Source organism: Melanotaenia boesemani, chromosome 12 (assembly GCF_017639745.1).
Source record: "Melanotaenia boesemani isolate fMelBoe1 chromosome 12, fMelBoe1.pri, whole genome shotgun sequence".
NCBI lineage: Eukaryota > Metazoa > Chordata > Actinopteri > Atheriniformes > Melanotaeniidae > Melanotaenia > Melanotaenia boesemani.
In genome coordinates this window covers 4,355,708-4,383,324 of record NC_055693.1, presented here as the reverse complement: position 1 = coordinate 4,383,324, position 27,617 = coordinate 4,355,708, and the positions used below count along the sequence as shown (strand labels likewise).

At 40.3% G+C, this 27,617-nt stretch overlaps 1 protein-coding gene across 7 annotated transcripts in view; it reads left to right on the top strand.

Moving 5' to 3' along the window:
* dgkh (diacylglycerol kinase, eta) overlaps positions 1-25,550 on the top strand; it is a 72,226-nt gene extending 46,676 nt beyond the window's left edge. For 4 of the 7 annotated variants that reach the window (XM_042002320.1, XM_042002323.1, XM_042002324.1 and 1 more), the window contains 21 exons: positions 2,760-2,922; positions 3,011-3,119; positions 3,299-3,520; positions 3,763-3,854; positions 4,591-4,690; positions 4,790-5,105; positions 5,280-5,411; positions 7,305-7,439; positions 7,538-7,655; positions 7,754-7,864; positions 8,213-8,309; positions 9,662-9,769; positions 11,321-11,434; positions 11,518-11,652; positions 11,763-11,923; positions 11,998-12,103; positions 13,456-13,548; positions 13,657-13,776; positions 16,365-16,470; positions 17,394-17,524; positions 25,201-25,550. In XM_042002320.1, the coding sequence (XP_041858254.1) occupies positions 2,760-2,922; positions 3,011-3,119; positions 3,299-3,520; positions 3,763-3,854; positions 4,591-4,690; positions 4,790-5,105; positions 5,280-5,411; positions 7,305-7,439; positions 7,538-7,655; positions 7,754-7,864; positions 8,213-8,309; positions 9,662-9,769; positions 11,321-11,434; positions 11,518-11,652; positions 11,763-11,923; positions 11,998-12,103; positions 13,456-13,548; positions 13,657-13,776; positions 16,365-16,470; positions 17,394-17,524; positions 25,201-25,287 (2,756 nt within the window). In that variant the 3' untranslated portion in view covers positions 25,288-25,550. Of the gene's footprint in view, positions 1-2,759; positions 2,923-3,010; positions 3,120-3,298; positions 3,521-3,762; positions 3,855-4,590; positions 4,691-4,789; positions 5,106-5,279; positions 5,412-7,304; positions 7,440-7,537; positions 7,656-7,753; positions 7,865-8,212; positions 8,310-9,661; positions 9,770-11,320; positions 11,435-11,517; positions 11,653-11,762; positions 11,924-11,997; positions 12,104-13,455; positions 13,549-13,656; positions 13,777-16,342; positions 16,471-17,393; positions 17,525-25,200 lie in introns of all 7 variants that reach the window. The other 3 variants (XM_042002319.1, XM_042002321.1, XM_042002322.1) reach the window with 3 other exon arrangements.
* The last annotated feature ends 2,067 nt before the right edge of the window (positions 25,551-27,617 follow it).

The window sequence follows — 27,617 nt, the reverse complement described above, 5'->3', positions numbered from 1 at the left end:
GCATAGTTTAGGTTTGCAAAGCTCAGCAAACCTTTGGACAGACCAGACCAAAGTGAAGATGTTTGTTCAGAATGTAGAAAACCAAACACAGCATATGAATAGAAACACCTCATCTCAACTGTCAAGCACGGTGGTGGAGGGATGATGATCTGGGCCTGTTCTGCAGCTACAGGACCTGGACACCTTGCAGTCATTGAGTGGACCGTGAGCTCCTCTGGATACCAAAGTATTGTAGGGTCAAATGTGAGACCATCTGTCTGACAGCTAAAACTTGGCTGAAATCTTCTCATGCAACAGGACAACGGCTGCGTTTACATGATTTTGATCCAACTGAACGTCCAATCAGAATAAAAAATGCATTATATAAACACCTCAGCTTATCTGACTGGCCTCAGATGGAATGATTTTTCTATTTCTGATCAATACTGGTGGTTTAAACCTTTTCATGTTCTGTGGTGTATGTTGTTTCTGCACGTGCTTGAAGCATGTTGGAAGTGAGGCAACATAATGAGTTTCACAAAGACTTGAAAAATGGTGACAGCAAAACAGATTCAGCTTCATGTTTTGCTTTGTTTTTTTGAAGAAACAACATCTGTGAGTCTTCGTCTAATGTCGTGCAACCCAATGATTTTTTTATTTTTGTCCTGTTACCTAAAAAAGGTGCACTTTCTTTTTCACATGACTGTGTCCCAGAAGAAGAAGAGCTCTGCAAGTGGCTGCAATGAACTGTCACGCTCCACATGTGTGGGCTTGTAATTCTTTGCTCATACACCACTCTGTGTGTGTGTGTTAGGAGGTGACTGTTTACCAGAGCTCACTTTAAGCCTATTGTAGATGGAGATCAGCACCTGTAAGGCAGACTCAGATAAGCATGTGTGATTGGATTACTGTTACTAAAGCCAGTTGCTGCATTTTACACACACACACACACAAACACACATGTGCTCACACAGCCCACTAAGTCAGAGAAAAGCTGGCATCTGCTAATTGGTAGTTGGATGAAAGCGAGGCACAGGAAGGGAGGACAGGTCATCCAGATGAAAGGAGGAGGACAAGATAAGAGCAGAATAAGGACAGAGGTTATATGAGAAAGCAGATGTGTGCTTCATCCCTCTCTTTCTTTCTGTTCCTCACTCTGGTTGAATTTCCTCACGTGCTGAGGATCCCCTCTGCCTAAATGCAGGATGAGAAGACGGGGCGGTTGGTTGTAATTGGCTGGGGGGGACACGAGCTGTCGCACGTGCTGGAGCGTCGTGACTCCCATCCTCCTCTTCCTCTCTCCCTCTCTTCCACTCACGCTGCCTCCATCCATCCCTGACTGACAACATCATGGAAACCGAGGCAGAAGGGAGGAAAATCGAAGGGTGTAGAAGGAGACATTAAAGAGCAGAGTAGTGAGGTGAAGCGGGATGCAACAAAGGAGAGGAGATAGCTGTGTCACACACACACAAACGTAGGGTGGAGGTTATAACACACGCAAAGCTGTCAACACAGTGGTGTGTGAGATTATGCTGTAAGCACAGAAACCGTGTGTTGCTTTACCTCCCACAGATTAGTGTATAGGGCATGGCACGTGTTTTAGCATGTGCTATCTTCAAATTTTTGCCCAAAATTGACATTAGGAGGCACGCAGTTCAGGTGTCGCATTTTATTCTGAATTGTCTTTTGATATTCAAGTTACTGCCATCCTGTTTTAGGACACGAGACAGCTATCCAAGGTCAGACCTTTCCTGTCCCTTGCTGTTCTGGAGAAGATCCTCAACGGTTTTATCTTGTCCAAACTGGATTGTTGCAATGCACTTTTTACTGGTGTGAGCTGGAAAATACACAAAGGCTTCCACTGATACAGAATGATGTTCCACATTTTTAACGGGTATAAAGAGAAGCGAAAATATTACAGCAGCTTGTGATATCTAGAGTAGATTTTAACATTCAATGACTTGTCGGACTCCTGCCTGTCGACTGTGCAATCTTTTACGTTTAATGATCCAGGAAGATGTTTGAGATTAACCAGTGGTCATGTTAATGCCTCCTATTGTTAGATATGGCTTCTCACTAAAAGTGATTAAAAAGTACAGTTTGGATCCCTCAGCTTTAACTGTTCGATTTTTATTGTTTTAATTATTAATTACTTATTATTTGTTTTATCTGTAAAGAACTTTGTTATGTGATCAGTTTTAAAGGTGTGCTTTTAATAAAAGAATTAAGATTTTTTTATTTTGCATATGACAATAAAAAGTTAATAGTTTAGTTTACTTTTTTGGCTTCAATAATAATAATAATTATTATTATTATAATTATAATAATAATTATTATTATTATTATCAGTAGTAGTTGTATGAGTATTACCAGTATTATTACATTTTTTTTTTAATAATTTTCCTTTTTTCCTTCAAAGTTATTTCAGTGTAAAACATGACATAACCGTTTTTAAAAACTTAGTGTGGTTCAGATAAAACTCTCTAAAAAAAGTGTTTTGTGGTAAAATGGTAAGGCATGTTGTAGATACTACTATAGACCATGAATTGCAACAGTGACAAATCAACAGATTGTGAACATATTTTATAAAAAGGATCAGGATCTGGAAAGATGTTGACAAACATCCATCCGAGATCTGACCCCCTCACTGACATCAGATCCAGAAGAGAAGACAAACACTCCAGACAATCTTGTCAGACAATCGATTTGAACAAAATATATATTTATTATAGTTTTTATACATCTCAAAGCATCAAATGTTTAATTCCCTTTTTCCTCAGGGTTCTGGAAAGCCACTTGCCCCCCGTCATGTGCCAGTCCCCTACTTGTCTTCGTCAACTCTAAAAGTGGTGACAACCAGGGGGTGAAATTTCTTCGACGCTTCAAGCAGCTCCTTAATCCGGCTCAAGTCTTCGATCTGGTCAATGGTGGGCCACACCTGGGGTGAGGAAATGAATCAAACAATCTTCAGAGTTTTTTCATGTTTCTGATGAATCATGTGGTCCTAGCTGAGATCTGTTTTGTCTTCCAGACTGCGTCTGTTTCAGAAGTTTGACAACTTCCGGATCCTGGTGTGTGGAGGTGATGGCAGCGTGGGCTGGGTCCTTTCAGAGATTGACAAACTCAGTCTGCACAAACAGGTAGAGCACACAACATAAAGCTGTGGTATTAACTTGATTTGTCTTTGTTTGCTGTTAAGCTTTATGCCTTTGCTCCTGGCCAGCTTACATAATTACACAAAGTCATGCAACACACACAGTCAGACACACACGCTCACATCAGACATGGAGGCCAAATAAACCCCCTTCATGCCTTTCAGTGCCAGCTGGGGGTGTTGCCTCTGGGCACTGGCAATGATCTGGCGCGAGTGCTGGGCTGGGGCCCGTCATGTGATGATGACACCCAGCTGCCGCAGATCCTGGAGAAGCTCGAGAGGGCCAGCACCAAGATGCTGGACCGCTGGAGCATCATGACCTACGAGATTAAGATCCCACCCAAACACAGCTGCCCCACCACGCCTGAGGGAGCCGACGACTACCAGGTACTTGCAGGAGTTGACAGATAATCACACGCATGAGCAGACACACTCAAACCCAGCAGGGTTCCCAGACATACAGACAGACATGTGGGGGTCGGACTGGGTAGCACCTGACATTTTTAATTCAGCTTCACCTCAGCTCAAGTTCACAACTGAACAAAGAAAAAAAAAATTCTCCACAACAAGCTGAAAATTTTGCTCTGATTTAATCTTTTTTTTTTAAACATTTTGTGTACTCTCTGCAGTTTCACATTTCAGCCTATGAAGACTCAGTCGCTGCTCACCTCACAAAGATCCTCAACTCAGAGCAGCACTCCGTGGTCATCTCCTCCGCCAAGTTAGTGTGTTCTCACACGTCAGCATGAAGAAATAACCTAAATTAATTTAAAAATGAGTCTTTCACTCCTAAACATGCCTGCAGCCGCTTTAATTTGTGACAAATATGTCCATATTTTTTATATTACTGATGTCCAGATTAACAATATACCCCTGGCTTTGTGTGTGTGTGTGTGTGTGTGTGTGTGTGTATGTGTGTGTGTGTAAAAATACAACATAGTTTAAGAAGCACATGCTTATTTAGGCCATGAAACATATTTTATATGATGTCATTTCTTTTTAAATATTTTTTTTTTAGATTAATAATAATACAAAAGCAGGGATAATGAATTACAAAAAAGGGCAAAAGCGTTTGCTGATTAAAAACTAAAAAATAAAACTAAAATATATGTCACTTCACAGTTTTCTTTATTTTACCAATTTCTCTGTTCAGCAAAGCTTCAAATTCAACATTAAACACATTTCCATTTATTACCACTTTTTCTTGATTTAAGGGCTATTTAAGGGCTAAGTTATAAGCAACGTTAGTATTAAGATATACAGTAAAATTATAGTATGTCTATATAGACTGGACTGTTCAGACTGTGTGTGGACATATCTTATAATAGCCGATTTAAGGGCTTATCAGACTCAAAATATCTTATTTTCTGAGGCTAAATCTATTTATCTGTTATTTAGCTGATTAATGAGAGGAAAACCGTTTTTTTTAACATGTTGAAGTGTTTTCTGTTTCTTAGGATTCTGTGTGAAACAGTGAAGGATTTTGTTGCCAAAGTTGGGAAAGCTTATGAAAAAAGTACAGAGAACACTGAGGAGTGTGACACCATGTCTCTCAAAGTAAGCCTCAAAAATGATGCCGATCGTCCTTCGTGTGCCTGAGCTGAACTCCGACTCTTTAAACGTTCATTTCTGCTAACTGGCTGCTGTGTCCATCAGTGTGCCATCCTGAACGAGAAGCTGGACTCCCTCCTCCAGACGCTCAACTCCGAATGCCAGCCGCTGCCTCCACTTCCTCACTCCACCCCTCCTATCGTAGAGGAGGAGCAGGAGGAGGAGGACGAGGAAGAAGAAGAGGAGGAAGCCAGCGAGGAGAGCCTGACAGAGCTGAAGGGAAAGCTAGAAGAGGAGGAGACGGAGAAAGGAGGTGGAGGAGGATCTCCACACCAGCTGTTCAAAAGCAGGGATCAGCTGATGCTCAGGGCCAACAGTCTGAAGAAGGCCGTCCGGCAGATCATCGAGCAGGCCGTGAGAGGTACTCATCATGTCATCAAAAGAAAATCAATAAACCACAAGTTCAGACTGACATGTATGTTCCAAGTATTGTCTTAAATGTAACGAGGAGAGAACAGAAATCAGTGTTTTGCTTATCAAGAGGGTGATCCAAGTTTTTTCTGATTCCCCCACCCCCCTTGTTTGGTCTGTTCAGTTGTTGATGAGCAGAACGCCCACACAGAGGACACTGAGCTTCCATCTCCCCTGGAGTTCAGGAAGGACAGTGAGGAGGAAAACAGAGACAGTGAGAAAGATGAAGACACCAAGGAACTGGAAGCTGTGTCCTGTAAGTCTTTCAGCTCTTATTTATGCCACTTTTCAGGCCTCATTCTCCTCCAAGCTTTCAACATTCTGCACTTCTAAAACATATAATTTGCCCCTTCTTGGTTGTTTAATTTTTCTTGTTCTTAAATATTCAGAGGGCTGATTTTACAGTTGAATTTGGTGGGAAAATGTAGTCCTGGAGGAGATTAGTAGCATAAATATTGCCACCTTGTGGGCCTTGCACTCTTTGCTCCATGCAGAACCAGACGCAGAGCTCATGGAAAAAAGTTCTGCTGACGCAAATCATGTTTCCTGTCATAAATAAACTCAGGGATTAGAACTAAAAGTGAGTGCAGACTCTTCTCTCCGGTAATATTCCACCTCTTCTTTTACTTTTATGTGTCCCCATCAGTTTTTACCTGCTGAATTTTTCTTTAATACTAAATTAACACACCTGAAAACACAATATGAGGACCATGATGGAGTCTGTGCTCAGCTGTTTGTATGTGTCTGTTCATCACAACCAGATTGCTGAGAAACTGTGTGGATCCTCCACAGGATGTGTTATTGTCTCAGAAGCTGAAGTTCTTCCTGTTTATTGTGGGACTGCTTCCTTCCTTCCACACAGTTTCCAGCAGTTAGAAGACAAGGAGGAATCCCTCTGCTTTGTGCCCTCTCCCTGTTTCCCCATATTGGCTCCTTACACCTTTCTGAGCAGGAAACACAGTAATCTGTTGTAACACGTGGTCTGGTTCAGTACATCAGCTACTTTTGCATGTATTTAGTCTCCTTAGGGAAGTTTATGTGGTGTCACAGGGAGGTACTGACAAATTCCGCTTGCAGCAGGTACAGAATTAGCAGAGAGTTGCTGCAAGTGTAAAAGAAGAACCCACTTTCATTAAAATGCAAAAAAATGTAAATATGTGTGTGAATGAATTGATGATACAGTTCGGGTAAATTCTACAAATTCAATATTGTTGGAGAATCTTGCAGATGATTTACAGTGCAATCCTTTCTTTTTACCCCTCAGGGTCCATTTCCCTGGACTTACAGAGTAGATGCCCTACACCAAATGAACACATTTAATGTTTGTCTATCAAGCATTTTTTTGAGTAAAGAGACACAAAAGACTACTTTTTTTCCTTTAATTTAGTGGCTTAAATTGGGTTACATTTGGTTCTGAATGAAAGTTTAGTAGGTCTACTTATATAACCCAGCAAAAGCTGATCATATGACATGTAAATTAATAATAAAATAAGGTTAGACATGGCTATACTTGATAGAGATTTTTGTTGTAGTGTCTGATCCAGAGCCAAGAGCTATGCAAACTATGAAATCTGGCACAAACTGCACATATTTCTTCCCTTGTGTGGATGTAGAAATGTTGGCAAAACACAGACAATGGCCACTTTGTCAGGTCCACCTCGCTAGTACCGAGTTGGACCCTTTTTTTCTTCAGAACTGCCTTTATTCTTGGTGTGACAGATTTAACAAGGTGTTGGAAAGATTCCTCAGAGGCTTTGCTCCATATTGACATATTTGTCAGCTGCATCCATGATGAGAATCAGGTAGGCTGTGCTGGTTAAACCATGCAGAATTAAAGGGCCCAACGTTGACACTGTGTGAATTGTAGCCTCAGTTTCCTGTTCTTAGCTGACAGGAGGCACCCGGTGTGGCTGTAGCCCATCTGCTTCAAGGTTCGACATGTTGTGTGACATCAGCAAGATATTCTGGATTAGACAGCTGCTGCTCACTGGATATTTTTTATTTTTCAAAAAATACATGACTAGATGTGTTGAGTTGTTGCCATGTGATTGGCTAATTAGACCTTTATCTTAAGGAGAAATTGAGCATCTGTACTGAGTAAAGTGACATTTAGAGAAAAGACTTAAAAGTTTTCTGTGTGTGCATCCAGCTGCTAAAAGTCCCTGTTCCCCGACGGAGAGGAGGGTGAGCCGCAGCACACAGTCCTACGGCTCCTTCACCATCACCCCCTTCACTACCAGCAAGGAGAACCTCCCAGTGCTCAACACACGCATCATCTGCCCTGGTAACCACACACTCACACAAGAAAAGTCTTATCACACTGCATCAGCTACAGCCCAGTCCCTGAGTGCTGTGTGACAGATGTGGGATGTGTGTGTGCAGGCTTGCGGGCCGGTCTGGCCGCCTCCATCGCTGGAAGCTCCATCATTAGCAAGATGCTGCTGGCTAACATCGACCCCTTCGGTGCGACACCCTTCATCGACCCTGACCTGGACTCGCTGTGAGGGCCATTTCTCGCTTCTCTCACTTCCATTTCTCTCAGCTCATATGCAAATCCTACTTACAGACCATCTTGTTATGTGTGTGTTTCTTTATTAGAGAGGGCTACATGGAGAAGTGTGTAATGAACAACTACTTTGGCATTGGCCTGGATGCCAAGATCTCACTGGAGTTCAACAACAAGCGAGAGGAGCATCCAGAGAAATGCAGGTGAGATAGTTTCCTTATATTCAGGAATCCATCAGTCAGTCTGTATCGAGATTCAATAGTTTTTCTTGTACAGCAATTATGATAAGTCCAGCAATTATCGCTGTTTTCTTTATCCTGTCAAAAAGAAATATAGTCTCTCTCTGGCCTACAATGCACCATTATGGCACATAAAGCGTGTAGCAGTGTGCGTGGGAAACATCCTGGTGGTTTTTAGCTCTGCTCTTTCTGTCTGTCCTACAGAGGTTGTTGTCTTGAACTGAGCTAAGAAAACAACATATTTGTGAATATGTTACTTCCACTCTTCTCCTGCACATTGTTGATTTCATCCTCTGCTTCTTTCTTGCTCAGGAGTCGCACCAAGAACATGATGTGGTATGGGGTTCTGGGTACTAAGGAGCTCCTGCAAAGAACATACAAGAACCTGGAGCAGAAAGTCCAGCTAGAGGTGAGAACTGCCAATCTGTGACCGTTTTAGTAGCAAAAACCACTTAGAAAAAGTTCCTAATTGTACCTTTAGGGGTACAAAGGCTTGTCACTGGGGCGGTACCATTAAAGGGACTGCAGTTGTATCCTCAGCAAGTATTACTTGTCTTTCCTTTTGTATTCTGTACTTTATAAAGACCAGTGTTAGGCCTCTGATGGTACAGTAATTTAAAAGTAGAAAATGTCTGTCTTCCACCACAGGTCAAAATACAGATGATGATTTTTCTTACACACCCTAATGAACACTTTGGAGGTCATGTAGAGTTCAGTGTGCTCTAATCTGGGGAAACTCGAGCTCACACTATGAACTTTGCCCATAAAAATCTGAATAATTTTGTATTCCAGCTTTATTGGCAACAATATATAAAGGAATTATAAAGCTTTCAAATGTAAACCTTGTTTAGCTTATTTTCTTTCTTTCTTTAGAGGAATATATTTACAATTTACTACATGGGAGTATAAATGTACCTTTCAGGACCTCAGAAATGAACACATAGTTACCCTGAAGGGCAGTTAGGAACCTTAGTAGATGCATAAGTCCAGATCCAACCACACGTTTTCTGACAGTGGAAGATAATAAAACAGCATAAAAACAGCAGTGGTCGATGTTTATCTGTTGCATCCTGGTTGTTTTGCATCGACTTTGCATTAAACCTACAAGACTTTTTTTAGATCTCCTTTTTTTAGGCACAGAAAAACGTTGTGACATGTTTAAATTCGATGATATGTAAATTAATAAATAGGTAAACAAGTAGATAAAAAAAGATTAATTAATTGATTTATTCATTCATTTGTTTGTTTGTGTCTCAAATTAATTTATTTATTGATAAATTATTTTATTTACAACAACGCATCTTTTTATGTCAGAGATTATAATAAATGTTTTTTAAAAGTTTTTGGTCATTCAGAGATATTGAGGTGAAAGGTTGAAACCTTTTGAGGTTATTTTTAGAACACATACAGTACCAATCAAAAGTCTGGATGCACTTACTTGTTATTAGATTTGATGTATAAGTGTGTCCAAACATTTGACTGGTTGTGTATCGTTGTTTCTCTGGCATTAAAGGCTTGAAAACAATAAAAGATAAAACTGCTTTTTGTCTGTTTATTGGTTAAGATGATTTCTCATCCATCAGCCTCCTGCTGCAGATGTGAGACTGCATATGTTGATTTGACCTCCTTCGGTCATGCAGATTTTAGCAGTTTTCTGCTTTTGCCATTCTTAGATGAAAACAGATTAAATGAAGCAGATTAGCTGTTAAAATAAAATGGATGTGATGTTAAAGAAACTTGGTTGTGGTGTGTCTTTCCCAGTGTGACGGCCAGTACATCCCCCTGCCCAGCCTCCAGGGCATCGCGGTGTTAAACATTCCCAGCTACGCAGGCGGAACCAACTTCTGGGGCGGCACCAAGGAGGATGATGTGAGTACATTCACAGTCCATTAGATAAAACGCCACTCAGCATCATCCTCCACCCAGCAGGCAACCTAGATCACCTCTGGAGGGGGAGAGGGATGTTTTTCTTCTCAGGCAAGGAAATAGCCAAACTCCCGGAGCTTTTTTTGCCCTTTATTGTTAACTAATGACTGACATCATGGATGCTGGTTTGACATGACCCCACTTGGCTGGAGGAGGGACGGGTAGAGAGATACGTGTGCTTGTTTGTTTAAGGCTCAAAGCACAACGGCTGCTGAGGGACTACAGTGTCAGTTTGCACATGCACACCCCTGAGTGAGGCCCTGTGGACCACACACACAAACGCACACACACACGGATACAGTTTGGATGTTACGTAACTGCTGTGCTAAAGAAGAAGAAGCAGTAAAATGGAGAGGGCACAGATAAACTTAGTCCTCATCATGAAATCAGATTTTTTATTTCATTGTCTTGAATAAATTGTGCTTTGACATTTTGTGGCTCAAATTTTCACATGAATGATCCCAAATCTGATTACAGAGTGAGTCCTCCTGCTTTGTCCAGGAATCTTCCACCTCTTTCTAAATGTGTCCATCTAGTGGCTGAAGCTGGTTAACACAGCAAACGGGTTGTTTCGGCTTCTTTTCAGTTTTTTCCTTCGTTCTCTCGTGTTGGTTCTTCAGTTTTTGACCTTTTCGGTGACAGTTTGCTTCCAAACATCAATATAAGCCTCACTCTTCAGAAACCACTCATTTTTCATTTCAACTCCAGCTTGATGGAGCTGAACATGTCTCCACACTGATGGAGATGTTGACTCAAAAATACTCCTAATACGGGTAAAATCAAGTATAAACATGTTTTACATGTAAAAACTTGGATTTGAACATTTGAAATTATCTTCATTTTAATTTCTATTGTTAATATTTTTAACTTTTTACACTGATTAAATATTTTAAGTAGTTTTTAAATGTCCACTTTTTGAACTCAGTCTGTAATTCATTGTTTTTTTTATAATTTATTTAGTTTATTTTGGATTTAGGTTTATATTAAATTATTTTATTTTTTTCATAAATTTGTGTTAAGGCTTTAAGTTTTTTGGAAATTCATTTTACTATTATTGTTATTATTATTATTATTAATAATAATAATAATAACACTAATCATAATAATTTATTAAAATTTTTGTATTTGATTTTTGTACTTATTTATTTATTTATTTAAATTAATTAATTTATAATTATTTGTTTGGTTTTTTGTTATAGTTATATTTAGAGGAAAACATACAGGCTCTGAGACTGATGGCAGTAACCAGAGGTTACCAGTCTGAGTCAGGTTAACGCCATGATTCAGTCTTAAATAAAATGTTTCTTTGGGAAAGTTGCTCCTATCAGAAACTGTGGTCCACCACAGCCTTTTCACACCATCCCTGCATGTTGTCGAAGCTTCCAGGCTTTACCTCGTTTAAGGAAGCTTTAACCTGCACATCATCAACATAATCTACTAATACAACATGAAGCAGAACATACCTCTTCTGAAACTTGTTTCCATGTTTTTCAGATCTTCTGCGCCCCATCGTTCGATGATAAGATCCTGGAAGTGGTGGCTGTGTTTGGGAGCATGCAGATGGCCGTGTCCAGAGTCATCAAGCTGCAGCATCACCGAATAGCGCAGGTGAGAGGACGCACCCACAACAGCACAAAGTGAAGATGCATATCTGAATCTGTGTGTCTGAGCCGAGTCTCTGTCTGATTCAGTGTCGAACGGTGAAGATCACCATCCTGGGGGATGAGGGGGTTCCCATTCAGGTGGATGGCGAGGCCTGGATCCAGCCACCTGGAGTCATCAAGATCCAACACAAGAACAGGGCGCAGATGCTCACCAGAGACAGGGTGAGGAAGAAGAATGGGTCTGGAGAACATACATATGAAGAAGATGAATTTTCTGGAGGTTTTTTAGAGTATTTTGTTCTTACTTCTCATCTGCTTTGATTTTCCTGCAGGCATTTGAGAACACGCTGAAGTCTTGGGAGGACAAGTTGAAATATGACAAGCCTCCTCTGAGGCCTCACCTCTACCCTCAGCAGTCTGTGGATCTGGCTACAGAGGAGGAAGCCGCCTTGGTGCAGATGTGTGCCCGAGCTGCAGAAGAGCTCATCACAAGGTAAATGTGTATAATTATGAGTGTATCAGGTGTGTTCTACTGGCCAACACTGACTGCTGTCTGTCTACACGCAGGATATGTGAGGCTGCAAAGACCAACGGCCTTTTAGAGCAGGAGCTGGCTCATGCTGTGAACGCTGCATCTCATGCCATCAACAAAACACACCCCAAGTTCCCAGAGGTGAGCCAACAATACGTTTCCTTTAGGTTTATATTAGACAAACGTTCATGTAAGAAACCTGATGGATACCTGGTTATTCACTTAGTCTAAACCAGGTAAGCAATAAGCAGACTAATGGTTGTGAAACCTGTGGCTGTGGAGAAGTACTGTTATTTTTAGCAAGGCCACAACATCTTAAGCTTTTAATAGTAAACAAACTTAATAGAAATTAAATTAATTAGAAGAAAATGTAGGTTCAGCTCTCTTAATTTAAAATTAACTTAAAAAAGACTGAAAATAATCATCATAATCACACAAAACCAAATGTTCAGCAGTCCATAAGACAGAGAAGAGTTGAAAGAGGCAGAAATTAAAATAAAAAAAAAGTAGAAAACTAAATATAAACAACAGCAACAATCAGACAAACCTGGTAACAAGGTGAACAGTTAACCACAGTGTGTAACAAGGACAAGGAAGGAAAACTAAACCAAATCTACAAAAAAAATAAATAAATACAAGATATAAAGTTAAAGCACTGAAACATAACCCATGATCAATAATACATCTTTCTTATTTTTGTTTCCCAACTAAGCCAGTTATGAAAATGTAATTATTTGATTGAGTTCTTGAATAAAAAAACAAAATAACTTTTCTTGTAAGATAAATTACAGTTTGGTTTTTATTCACCTGTATTACCTGCTTCTCACATCCAACACATCCGGTTTTATCTGCAGTTTTCAGCCCCTGAAAATACTATTTAAACTGAAGCTAAGCTGTTAAAGGTAGAAGGTAGAAGAGGTTTTCAATGTTCAATGTCTTTATTGTCATTGTACTGGTACAACGAAATTAAAAAACGCCAGTCAAAAGATGAGAAAATAAATAAAAACAAGAATAAAAACAGACAAAAACATCACACACACATTAACATCCTACGTATATGTACAGTGATCAGCGTCTGTTAAGTACATTTATTGCTCTGGCATAAAAACTGTTCTTTCTGGGTTCATTTTTTTTACTGGGTGCTCTCACAGGCTTGGAGCACTTGTAGAGGCAACAAAGTGAGAGCCAGAGCTTGGCTAGCTTACTACATCAATATGCTGTATAAACTTTAACGTAAGCGACTTTATGGCAGAAAAGGTGCCTATGAGTCGGAAAAGAAAAACTTTTGGAGAAGGCTGCTTCCAAGAAAAAAGCTGAAAGAGAGTAGAGCAAAAGCAGAGTGTCAGCGAATCGATGCCCAGCGCTGGTGAATCCTCAGGTACACCAGGACCTCCTACCCTACCTTTAAAACAGCCACGAGAACTGTTTCATAAACTATAAGTGTGACGTGTTTATTGAACTTATACTAAATAACTATTGTGTTGCTTCTCCAGAGCCTGACGAGGAACACAGCTATTGAGGTGGCCAGCACCGTCAAGGCACTCTACAATGAGACCGAGTCTCTCCTACTGGGCCGAGTTTCTCTGGTCAGTTCAGAAATGGATCATCTGAGTGTGTCAACAATCTTACAAACTTATTTAACAACAGTCTTTGTTTTTATTTCTTGTAATCTGACTTGGTTCCTCGTCTTGAAGCAACTGGACCCGCCAGAGGAGGAGCAGCTGTCCAGTGCTCTGCAGAGCATGGAGCTGGAACTGGGCAAACTAGGAGAAATTCCCTGGCTCTACCACATCCTGCAGCCCAACGATGAGGAGGTAAGACACCTCAGGATTCACTCACATGCAAAAACCATTTTGTTTTACCCCCTTTGCACCTACTGTACTATACCTGCACCCACAAACTGTTCGATTACCTGCATTTATGTATTCATTTTCCTTAAAGTGTGGTCAGATCTGTACAAGAGCCCTAAAGTGAGAAGATAAAATCTGATGTGTCTAAAAGAAGATCCTTTCAACAGTCTTAAACACAGAAAAAAAAACTACATTTATATGTCTTGAAATAGACCTCCAAAGACTTTATTTTTCTCACTTGGCTTCCACTGATCTTCATCTAAGTTGTGGTCATAGATATCTCTTTTAAATAATAAATCATTAGTCTCACATCATTAACTTACACACTTCTGTGTGAAAACTAGAACAAAAACAAGCTCTTAATGTCCCAACAATGGTCCCACATGTCCAAATCCTGCGTGTTGCAGTTTCTGAAACAGCCTGTCATGTTCTCTAAATAATTCCAGCAATAATCCGCGAGGAAGTCCCAAAAAATCGGACCGGCATTGACCTACAGTAACTGTGCTGGAGATAAGTTCATGTTAATTATCACAAATCACCTAGTGAATATATATATTTATTTATTGTTATATTTTATTTTATTTTACATTATTTCATTCTATTTTATTTTATTTTACAGGATTTTACTTTAGATTATTTAATTGTAATTTATTTGTAATTTAATATTTTTAATAATTTATTTGTACACAAAATTGTTTTATTTAAAAGACAAGCATTCTGGCATTGTAAAACATACCTAGGATTATTAATTTAACTCTTGTAATAAATCATAAATGGTTTTTTAGATCAAAACATTATGGAATATGAAAAATTGCAATTAATCTCATTCTCTGGCTTCTGTTTTTCTTTTTTTGTGAAGCCTTTCTGATTTACAGTTAAAGTTAAAAATCTCTGAACATTCACAAAGGCGTTGTTGCCATCACTTTTCTTCCGGCAGCCAATCACATGGACAGAAATAGTGGGGGAAATAAAAAACAGGCTCATGCTTGCTTTGTTTGTCTGTCCTGAGTTGTAGTGTATAAAATGTCAGACAGAAACGATCAGAAGAAAGAAAGAAAAACCTAGAAAATAAATGTTGGTTATGATACTAACATGACGTTGGTGAATCTCAAACAGTGTGTTAAAACAAAACTGACCCACAGTCCTGCACGTGACAGCAGATGCACGGTTAATTATCTCTCTCAATGATGTGCCCAACACCACCAACCCTCTAAAAGAAGTTCTGCTTAAAACTGACTCTCATTAAGCTTTAAACAGTCCTGGAACTGCATGGAATCCTTGATATTCACTCTACTGTCATTTCCAACAGATTATTTTATGCACAACAGTCTTCCTGTACAAAAGCTTACAAATGGTCTCATCCATTGACAATAAAGGCGAAGGTCCTCCATCGTCCTGGAAAAACAAATAGATTAAAAGCAAATTGTAAGACTAGTTTATTATTAAACAGCTATTAAGTTGGAATTGTGTTGTTGTGATATTGTTTTTTTTAATTTTTTTTAGTTATTTATTTAAAGAAAAAATAAGTTCTAAGTGGATTTAGAGTATGGCCTTGGGTTTGTTTAAACAAAACATGAGAGATACTGTTGATGGTGGTGATAGCTTTAGCTTCTTGTGTCTTGAGCCTAATTCCAATTCACATTTTTCCTTTTGGTCTTAAACTATGTTTTTCACTTATGAAAGGTAATTTTTAGCCTAATTTATTCTTCTTTTACATGCATAAATAGGTAGGTCCAGTTTTAAAAGTTTTGACTGCCTACATACATGCGACTTTTATGTTTGCATGACCGTTAAAAAAACACATCCACTAGAGGACAGTGCAGAGTTCAGAGCCACTTTCTAAGTTTCCACGTCAGTGTCAGACTACAGCAAACATGGCGTCAGTGGAGGAGATTGTTATAATGCACATTCTCAGTAGTTACTGAAGAGAATGTGTACAAATCTGTCCGTCATCTGTGTTCTTTACATGCATATTTTGGTCCATTTTCAGAGAGCTTGCAGATGTATATTCATAAAAAATGTACATTATCATGATCTCCTCCACCGTTTGTTGTCTGAAACTTGTGTCAGAACTTGAAAGTGAACTCTAAACTCCCCAATACCCTCTAGTGGATGTACTATCCACCAACTAGGCCAGCATGAAGGATGCATGGAAGTATGTAGGGACAACATTTGAAATGGACATACCAATTTGTGTACATTATAGTTTGTATATGCGTTTCAGCATAGAGTGTCAATGAGGCCTTAGGATTAAGGAGTTGTAGTATGCATCCAAATAGCCTCCAATGCTCAAGTTAAAGAGAAAAATGGCAAAAACTCTTTCATTCCTTTACTCCTGCCAAAAAAACTGCACTAAGTCTTAAGGGATAACTGGGCCTTAGATGAAGATCATATTTCATACGTTGACCAATCCATGCAAACACCCACCATCTAACCCCTATGTCTTCATATCCTGTGTGTTGCTGCTGTTCTGTGTAATGTATCATGGCTTCAGACAAGGAGAGTTGAGTAGCTAAATGAAAGGCTATAGGTTGACTGTGCTTATGTACCAGGACCACTCTCTGGGTTACGGCAAGAGGAACAGTCGCAGCAGCATGTTTCGCATAGTGCCCAAGTTCAAGAAGGAGAAAGCCGCCAAGAAGACAAGCCCTCAGTCAGGTAGGGCTGCGCCCACGTTTCCCCTCAGTGCTGAGCACACAGAGAGCTCACGGCTCCTCCGGACAGGGAGTCATTCAGTTTAATGTCAGTCGGTTTAAGTAACTGGAAAAAAACTGACTGTCCTTAAACTCTACATGCACAAAAAAAGAACATGTTTCTGCCATCATGGTTTGCATCCTCACCACCATGCAAAAAACACAAAAAAACCAAAGCAAACATAGGTGTACTGTGAGTAGAAACTCAGCGACTGGGTTTGTGTTTGAGGTGTTGCATCCCACAGTCTGAGCCTAACCATCAACATGCACCCTCCCCCAACCCCCCTCCTCCATTCATGCCCTCATCCAGCTGTCTACATGTCTCCAAAAGGAACAAAGCCAGGAGAAGAGAAAGTCTGTGCACTGTGGAAAAATCTGCATAGATCTAATATTTCATATTCATGTACACCAAACAACTAGAAATCAAATAATCTTAACTTAAACTGAGATGTTGCTGCGTACTAAATGGGTGTATGTTTTCTACAAAATAACCAGAAAGCACAAGCCCTTCCTGCTTAGTCCGGCCGATCTTCCTGCAGACCACACAGGCTTCCGCCTCCCTGTATTTCCTCCTCCTCTGTGTTCTGACAATGGTTAATGAGATGAAATGCATGCCATCCCTCCAAGTTTTCCCTGAACACCACAGGCCTTGATCTTACCAACTTCGGTGTCTTCACCCTCCTTCCTCTTCCTTCTCCGCCAGCTGCCTCCACTGCTTTCTCTCTTCCCTTCCTCTCTGATCCTCATAATTGTTCATTTGTGAGGTTGTGTGTGGTGACATGTTCACGTGTGTGAAGGATCATGCGTGAATGGGCACGGTGGATACCTGTGAGGCGCTCTGAGCCTCTCTCTGCTCTACTTTGTGTGTGTGTTTGTGTGTGCATGTAGTGGAGAGATGGGGCACAGAGGAGGTGGGCGTCTGGCTGGAACAGCTGAGTTTGGGGGAATACAGAGAAACTTTCATCCGGCACGACATCCGAGGTTCGGAGCTACTGCATCTGGAGAGGAGGGACCTGAAGGTACACACATTAACATACACACACACACATAGTGAATCTGTGTGAAGCCTTTCCTCCAACCCACAATCAGTTCTTTCTCTTTGTGTCCTCTTGGTGTGCCCTGTAACCCGTTTGACTTCTCCCTGTTTTGCCTCCTCTTGTGCTGCGCTGCATTGCTCTGCTTGGCTTTTACTGTCTGATGGTTGCTGTGTGAAAAAGGACTTGCTGTAACCCACTAACAGTGTGTATCTGCTGGAGAGGAGGGAAGCCTGCTACAGGGCAGGGAGGGGGCTGAAATTAAAGGTCCAAACTGAGCTGGACTTGTTGTTATAAGGCCTCCAGTTCAAAGTTTACTTGTGCTTAAACATGAATACAAAATACTCACATTACTGCACAAAAGTCCTGATCCAGCCCTAATCTTTTAAACCAGTCACAAGCAATAATTTTCCAGTTTTCTAAAGGTCTTTCAAAAGGTTTTTTTTTTTTTTTTTTTCAGTCCAGCCCTTGTACCTGACCATTTTCAGTCACTTAACTCTGATCTGTTTATCATTCAGGCATAAAAAAGGCTCCTAACTCAAGGGATGAACCAGTGTTGTGTCGACAGAAAAGGCAACTTTGCAAAGAATCTATTTTAAATTGGATCTTTAGCTTTTTTGTTACTAGCAACCCATCCCAAAGATGCATAATTTGTTTTAGTTTCTTTAGTTGCATCTATTAAAATATTAAATATAACACAGTTCAACAGAAAAAAAGGATTTTAGCAGCAACAAGGTGATTCCCAAAGAGCTGAAAATCTGGAATATTTCAACATGGTGTGCAGTGTGTCGTTAAAACTTTTAGAATAGAATGAATAGAATAGAATGCCTTTTATTGTCATTATACACATGTACAACGAGATTAAGCCATCCCCAGTGTCAGTGCAGAGAGAGCAGTATAGAAATAAATAATAAATAAAAGATCTAAGGTATAAAATATTTACAGAAATAAAACAGATGTGCACACTCTAGTTATTTGCAGATATAAGTATGATGTCTATGTCTGAAAAAATAAAATATATTGCACGTTCAAAGTATTATTGCACGGATCATGATATGTTGTACATGTCATGTGACAGAATGTATTGCACATATGTTGTTAGTGTCCAGCGTATTTCAGATTTGAAGTCCTACAGGAGTTCAGGGCAGTTATTGCTTTTGGAAAGAAACTGTTTTTGAGTCTGTTTGTTTTAGTCCTGATGCACCTGTAGCGCCTCCCAGAGGGCAGCAGGGCAAACAGATCAGAGCCAGGGTGGGAGCTGTCATTTATGATGTTTCTGGCTCTGCTGAGGCAGCGGGAGGTGTAAATGTCCGTCAGGGAGGGGAGAGGGCAGCCAATGATCTTCTGTGCTGTCTTTACCACTCTCTGTAGCCTCTCCTTGTCTGCTACAGTGCAGCTGCCGTACCATACTGTGATGCAGTATGTCAGCAGGCTCTCAATGGATGAGCGGTAGAAGGTCAGCAGCAGGTTGGAGTTCAGTTTGTGCCTCCTGAGGACTCTCAGGAAGTGTAGCCACTGCTGAGCCTTCTTGGTGATTGACGTGATGTTCTCTGACCAGGAGATGTCGGCCGAGATGATGACGCCAAGAAACCTGATGGTGTGGACCCTCTCCACACACTCGCCATTTATGTAGAGGGGGGCTGGGTCTGTGCTGAACCTCATGATGATCTCCCTGGTTTTCTTGGTGTTGAGAGCGAGGTTGTTCTCAGAACACCAAGCAGCCAGCTTCAGGATCTCCTCCCTGTAGGCAGCCTCATCACCCCCGGAGATGAGTCCGACCACTGTAGTGTCGTCAGCGAACTTGACGATGAGGTTGTCATTGTGGGCCGGCCTGCAGTCATGGGTGTAGAGGCAGTACAGGAGGGGGCTCAGCACACAGCCCTGTGGGGAGCCGATGCTCAGCGTGCTGGTGGAGGAGAGGTGGGGACCTAGTCTCACAGTCTGGGGTCGGTCTGTTAGGAAGTCCTTTATCCAGGCACATGTGAGAGGGGGGAGGCCAACAGTGTCCAGTTTTGTGCGTAATCTGTCCGGGATTATTGTGTTGAACGCAGAACTGTAATCCACAAAGAGCATCCGGACGTAGCTCTGCTGCTGCTCCAGGTGGTTCAGCGCAGAGTGAAGAGCTACAGCTATGGCGTCCTCAGTGGATCTGTTCGCGCGGTATGCGAACTGGTGGGAGTCGAAGTCTGGGGGGAGATGGTCCTTGATGTGCTGAAGAACAAGTCTCTCAAAGCACTTCATGATTACCGGAGTGAGGGCCACCGGTCGGTAATCGTTCAGGCTGGTGATGGGAGATTTCTTCGGCACCGGGACAATTGTGGAGGATTTGAGGCAGTGTGGGATGACTGCCTGAGCCAGGGAGAGGTTGAAGATCCTGGTAAGGGTGGGGGCGAGCTGGTGGGCGCACGCTCTGAGCACCTTGCCAGGTACTCCGTCTGGGCCAGTAGCCTTCTTGGTGTTCACCGCCAGGAGCACCCGTCTGACATCGTGCTCCTGGATGGTGAGTGGGGTGGTGCGGGAGCCAGATGGGGGTGTCGGTGTGGGTGGGGGTGGGGGCATGGTTGGAGCAGATGCATGCTGCTGAGAGTCGAACCGGGCAAAGAAGCAGTTTAGCTCCTCTGCCAGTGTTGCGCTCTGATCTGCTGTCGACACATCACAACCTCTGAAGTTAGTGATGTCCTGTATGCCCCGCCACACCTCCCGAGTGTTGTTGCTGGACAGGTGGACAGGTGAGAAAACTGGATAAATGGAGGACAAAAGGAGAAGTGTGTGGTCTAAAAAAAAACTATCTACAGCAGATGAACAGGATCTGAAATCCAGCAAGACCTGAACCAGGACCTGAGATGCATCTGGACCTTCAGTTGATCCATCTACTGTTAGTCGAATTTGCTATGTTCAGCACATAATACCAGTATGTTTAACCAATGTTATAATAATAATAATAATAATATTTTTTTATTAATCCTCATTGGGAAATTCATCTGTGCATTTAAACTGTCTCTAGATGTACTAGAGAGCAGTGGGCTGCCGTGTTTCGGCACCCGGGTAGCAGTCAAGAGAGTTAAGAGCTTTGCTCAAGGACCCACGTGGTTAACTTCCACTTAGGTGCAGTAGTTACAGACATTAGCAACTCCACCCACCAATTCTCTCATCACCACCGAACCTCAAGTTCCAACAGTCAAAAGACTAAAAATGGATTTTATCCACCTTATCCACAACATCAGTTAAACACTGCATCTTCTCTGGTCCTGTCTCTTCACCCCGCTACTGAGACATTAAATTCAACCACATCCAACAGCTTTAAAAGGTTACTGTCACTAAATTAATATTGCATACATTGATAACTTCACCACTTTTTACAATCGACCACACCTTTTTAAACCGGATGGCTTACACAACAACCTGCATCCCTCAACATAGCTCTTTTAAATGTCAGATCCCTTTCAAACAAATCTTTAATTGTTAATGATCTGACTTTAGATAACATTGGCTGTCTCTTTTTAACTGAAACTTAGCTTGACACTGATGTACCAGTTATTCTCACAGAGGCTTCACCACTAAATTTCAAGTTTTTATTTTCTATCAGAGGAGGGAAAAAAGGCAGTAGAACAGCTTCAGTTGTTCAGCAATCAATGCCATCACAAATAATCCCACTAATTAGTCTACATTTGATTATTTGTTTTTAACATTACCAATTAACAACACTTCACTTCTCAGACCTAATCACAGACAACAAAAACAACCCCAAATGTCTTTTTAAAACCATAGATCTTTTAATAAATGCTGCCTTTAACAAATCATCCATGCTGCCAGCAGATGCTGCATGTGAGAACTTTGCAGACCACTTCAGAAATAAAACTGATACTATTAGATAGTCGTTTATTTCCACAAAACGTTGATTTTATTAGATCTGAACCATTACACTTACCTGAGGAAACACTGGAGAGTTTTTTCCTAACTAAACTCAACAACCTGCCTTTTAAATCCCCTTCCCACTTCACTTTTAAAAACACGTTATGGTTTCTTTGATTATGAGCTTTTAAACATTGTTTAAACATTTTCTTTTCTAAACAGCACCATGTAGACAAACAGCAGTCAGAGCTCTCTCAGTTTGGAGAACCAGGAAAGAAATCTTTCTAAGGACCCAAGCAAACATGTTTACAAAAAAGAGACCGCCAGAAAAGTGAATATTTCTCCACCAAAAGTATCTCAAACCTTAAATTTTACAGAGGTTCAAGTGAACTACATTGTGGATCTTTACATTATTTCACTTTTATGTCCAACAGACACAAAGACCTAGAAACATGTGTCATAGTGACAAAGTAAACACCTGTTAGATTTTTCTTTTAGGATTTTGTTATATTACTGTTTTAAATGATATCATAGTAAGCAGTATTATTTTTTTATTCTTTCTGCATAGGTGTAAAGATTAATTACCCTTGAGTGTTTATAAGAGTTGGAGCCTGGCTATTCCATTTAAAGGCCTGTTTATATGTTGTAGAGCATAGTTTGATTAATGTAACACACCCACATAACACTCCCATACGTCAATATGAAATCTTCATCATATCCACATTTTCAAAAACACAAAGCACTACTCTGGGTTTCTTCCTCTTTTTACCAAAGCCTTCCTGTTCTGCACTGAACTCCACTGTAGCTGTTGTTGTCAGATTTTGTGACAAAAACAAGCAACATGATCAAGTCCAAAGCAAGCAAAACACTGCTTATTAAGAGTGAACCCAGTAACTCTGTAGCTGTGTGTGAAACTCTGGAAATAATATTGTGATTATGATCTGTAAATGTCTACAGGATGTATTTAATATTTGTGTACTCCACAAAGCTTAATATGATCGTTGCATAATCTGAATATTATCTGACTTGGGTTAAGAGCCACAAAATACTGAAGATAAGAAAAAAGAAATATATAGTTAAACCCTTTTTGACTGCATCAATTAAAAGTGCAGCATGAAACAAAATCAAAATACAATGACAGAAACTTTTCATATATAATTAAAAACTGTATTTCTATTGGTATCTAATTACTTTCCTAAAATAACTGTGTGTTTATTGTCTTAGAATGAGCCATTTATATTTACTTGTCGTGGGTTCACATATGTGGCAGCTGCCATATTTGTCACCATTTTTACTACGGTGTCTCTGGATGGACAAACAACTGTGCGTGAAGTGAAAACCCTCTGAGCTTAAAAACTGCAGCACCAGCTTTGTTTGATAGGTGCTAGAGCACCATTTGAGATAAGTAACTCCTTAAATGGACCACAGATTTAATGATCTTAAATGGACTTCCTGTATCCATTACAGAGATTTTGAACACATGTATTTCAGATAATTTCCCCATCATATTTGAATTTACCTTTCCTCCTCCTGTGATCAAACCAATGCTTCCGGCATATCACCCTCCACAGCAGGGCAGTTCGCTTCTGCCTTTAGAAGCCTGAATGATAGTCCAATGAAAGACTGGACTTTCTTCCATGTCCAGAATAATTTATAACTTCTTTCCATTACACCTGCACAGAGATTTTGGACTCCAGTGTGCCTCTAAAGCAGAGCCCTGGCTTAACAATACCACAGTGCTGCAGACAGGCAGAACTGTCTGAAGAAGGAAGGACAGTCTTCATGTGTCTCTGGGCAAAATGAAAGAGTGTCTCTGTGATTATCAAAATGCTGTTTAGGAGGCCAAGTCTCAGCATCTTTCCAAACAGACAGTCATATTAGCACCATTTACTCTGTCGTTAATGCTTTTGTCAACATTCTAAAAATTGCAAAACAGTCTGCCTGTGATGATTTCCATAACTACTTTGTTAACAAAAAAGACTTTATTAGGCAGAACATTGTCTCTACATACATTGCTGTCCACATATGTTCTCCTCCAGTGACCTCCACTGTTTTTAATCAGTTTGAGCCAGTGTTGCTACCATAACTGTCTGAGGTGGTTCAGCAGATGAAACCCACCAACTGCCCTCTGGACATTATTCCCTCTAAGGCCTGGTACACACATAAAGATTATCAAGCTGTTTTTGTCCCGATTTTGCCCCTTCCTGCCCAAGGACAGCAAACGCCTGATTATCTTGAGTCTTATAAGATTTTCCTATAAAATTATCATTTGGTCTGAGGTGTGTTAAGAGAGAATTTGTCCCAATAATCTCTTTCAAAACGAGTCGTCGATGACAATCGGAAATATTAAACATGTTCAATATTTAAGACCAAATATCTTCATGTGTGTGGAAAGCCGATGACTCCTGAGCTGTGACTCACTGGATTGTAATGTGGAACGGAACGTAGCCAGTCAGAGAGCGAGCTTACTGGGGAACAAGGAAGTATATAAAGTCCGTGTTCACACTGTCTCCAGTCTTTTTTTTTTTTTTTTTTTTTTCCCCAGTACTAGTTTTTTATGTTAACAATAGTCCCAAGACCATTTCCTCATCCTGTATATCCTCTTCCATGCTGGGTGTTGTGATTTCTGGTTGTGGCTATGGTTCTTCTTCTACGTTTTTGTCAGATCACGTTTGGGCACACAAGATTTCTGGCTCGGAGGGTTGGATTGTAGATAAGTTGAGGGACAGCATCGTTAGTTGTTCTGTGATGAGTTTATCTGAGCACACCACACACAGTATGATCAACATTGTTACATGCCTGATTTTTTCTCCTCATATGTCAGGTCTCAACCAGATTAAAAAGAACTTTGTGTGTACCAGGCCTAAGATGCTCAGTCCATTGACAACATTGGACCATGTCTCCTGACTACGTTCCCTAAAGCCTGGTATACATGTAACGTTTTTATTAATCTTGTGAGATTAATAAGATTTTTCGGAGCAGATTATCGAGACAAATCGGCTCGTAACACACCACGAACCACATGATGACTGGACAGGGAAATCTCACGATGATCGGGTGTTTGCCGTCCGAGGTCGGGAAGAGGCAAAATGGGGACAAAAACAGCCCAAATATCGTTATGTGTCTACCAGGCCTTAGTCCCTAAGTCCAAGTTCTGTCCCTTCTGTTTTCAAGCATTCTGTGGTCAGGCTTCTTCTTAAACCCCCCATTCTGCTGGTTATACTTTCTGCTGGTCAACATCTGTTGGAAGAGCCTGATCCAGGTGCAAGCAATAGGGGGAATATTCTTCCCCAGGAGTTACGCTCTATCACTGACCTGCCTCTATTCAAAGACCTATTTATTTAAAAAGGCATTTGACCTTTAGTACTTTGATGCTTTGTTTTAATGTGTTTTGCACCTTTAGCCATTTCTCTGATACTTTTTTAAATGTGTTTTCTATTTAATTGTTTTAAAAATGTAAAACACTTTGGAAGGTGCTATAGAAATAAACTTTGATTGATTGATAGAAGAAGACAGTACTTATGATCATGATGCTGAAGTAGTTACCTGTAGTGCAGTCAGTTCTGCACCTTAGGCCACTGGATCGACTTATAGATGAAAACATATTTAAAGAATTTTTTCCACTGATGGTCACTGTCTATTCACAACTATGCTTGGCATTTGTAGTCTTTCTATGCCCATCTTTACCACTAGATGTCAGTAAATTTTACACACCTCACCTTTAAAGGTCAGAGGTTGGTCACAATGCTTGAAGTGTAACTGAGCTTTTGTTCTCTGTGTTTATTGTGTTGGTCTTGTTGGTGTTTCAGGATCTGGGGATATCGAAAGTGGGTCATATGAAGAGAATTCTCCAGGGAACTAAGGACCTGGCCAAGGCCTCCATGGTTGACCTCTAACCTGGGAGCTGCTGCTGCAGGAGAGGGGAAACAAACACTCCCCTAACATGAGTGGAAGCACTGCGGGAGGGGGGGCACCGAAGGCAATGAGGGAGGACACAGGTATCCAATGAGTGCTGGATTTTCATCCCTCTGCACAGAAAGCCTTTGTGATGTTGAGAACAAGATGCATTTAAGTGTTTGCTTGTGCTTTGGTGCCAAAAATGAGAGTCAAGAAAGCAGATGGAAGTGCAAAAGGAAATCACAGATCTTCACAACAAAAACAACAAAAGCCATTTCTAAGTTACTCATAGCACACAATCAGGTATGCAACTAACCATACTGGTGACTACCTGTGGTGACAGACTAGTAGCAAACCTCAGACTTCCATGATGGTGGAGTTCAGTTTCAATTTAGTTTGGTAGTGTGACCTTCAGAGGTATTCAAGCATAAATCAACCTTTGGGTTTCCATAGAAACAGAAGATAAACATCACCATCTACTGTAGTTGTTAACGTGGAAGTTGTGGGATGCTGTTGCATGCTATGCTTGTTCAACTTTAAGTATCTTTAATTGCATGATTAATGTCTTGATTTTTTTTTTTGTGCAAAATAACACTTGAACAAGTTTTACATGACTTACAAAGTATTATAATGCCATTTCTTACTACTGAAAGCATCCTTTTTGGTCTAAATCAAAGTTGTTTTTGTTTTTTTTCTTTCTACATTTATTTTGTCTGCATGACGATGATGTGTCAAAGATTTCTGTCAAGTGCCATATTTTCAGTCATTTAAGTGTAAAGTGTGTTTTATTGGTAGATATCATAAGAAGTGTTTATGAGGTATGAATATATGGAGTTAATATCCGTAAGTTGACACGTTCTTTGTGGATGTGAAAACAGTACCAAAGTGAATGTCTAAGAAAACATGATCATCTTTTATTTAACAGACCAGTATGATCTTAGGTCTTACTTCCAGATAAGGTGGGGGAAAAGATTAGTTTTAACCAGAGACGAAGTTAAATTGTTGGTCAGGCGCAAACCCACATATATACAGTAGTAGGCTTGTTGAGATTTTTCTTTTTTTTAAGGAATACCTAAAGGCAATTTTCACCTCTTGCATTATGCAAGGGCAAATCCTCATATCATTCAATAGAATTAACGGTTCACCTCAAACTTTGTACCTTTTGGCAATTTAACACAGTATTTAACACTAATGCGAATAGCAGTTAGATATCGGTTTTGAATACATAGCGGAGCAGTTGATCTGCAGCCTGCATGGCGTTGTTCAAGTGCAGCTTTTTCCTCTATTTACATGTTGATAGAACACTTTTACTTATTAGTTTCTTCTAAGACTGGTGGCATTACAGGGTATATTTCTATATGTGATGCTAAGTTTGTACATATATGCACTGTACATACAGTATATGAGTGTATGCAAACAATGTTTGTGTTGTAGTCTAATGCATTTGTAGTTTGCTGACATGGCATGCATTGTCAACAGCTCACATGTTTGTGTATATTACACCATAACAATCCTGCATTGTTCTAATCTCTTGTACATGATAATGCTGTTGTATTCTAACGATGGTGCAATATTTGATCTCTTATTTTGATACCTTCTCCGAAGCTTTCCAACACGACGTCTCTCAGTGGGGAAAAAGACCATGAAAGAGTGTTTTTTTTAAGTATATAATCCTCCACAATGTTTGAGGATTTTAAACATTAAACCTTAGACAGACTGCATTTTTCCTTACAGATTTCTTCCAGTTGGTTCCCTCGTTTCTAGTTTTGCTCCTCTGTGCTTCCAAGAAGATAAATGGTAGATCGGGCAGACATGACTGTTGTGTTGTTATGTAACACAATGTTTTTGCATGCTTTTGGGTGCATGAATGACAACAATGAGTTATTGTAGTCTGTCATATCAGCAATTGTATGCTTTTCATTGCAGTGATTTTAACTGGGGTTCTCTGCTTTCCCTATTTTTCCTCTTATAGTAAAATGTTTCTGTTAATAATTTAAAGTCAACAAAACATAAAAGTGTTTTTAGTACAACCCCAAAACAGAAAATATTGAAGCAAAGAATGCAATGATTTAGACAGTCTGAACCCAAAATATTTCATGATAGTCTCTCCAGCTGCATTTAATCTGTTAATATAAACCAATTTTTGCATTTCAGGCCTTCAGCATATTCTAGAAAGAGAGCTGAGACAGTAAAACTGGCATCAGCGCTTCAGTTTTAATTTTGTCCAAATATTCCTTCATTTGTAGGGAGCAAGTCAGGACAGCAGACAGCCCAGTTCAGTACCCTTAACCTCCTCTTCCTCAGCCATGTTGCTATAATGTAGCAGAAT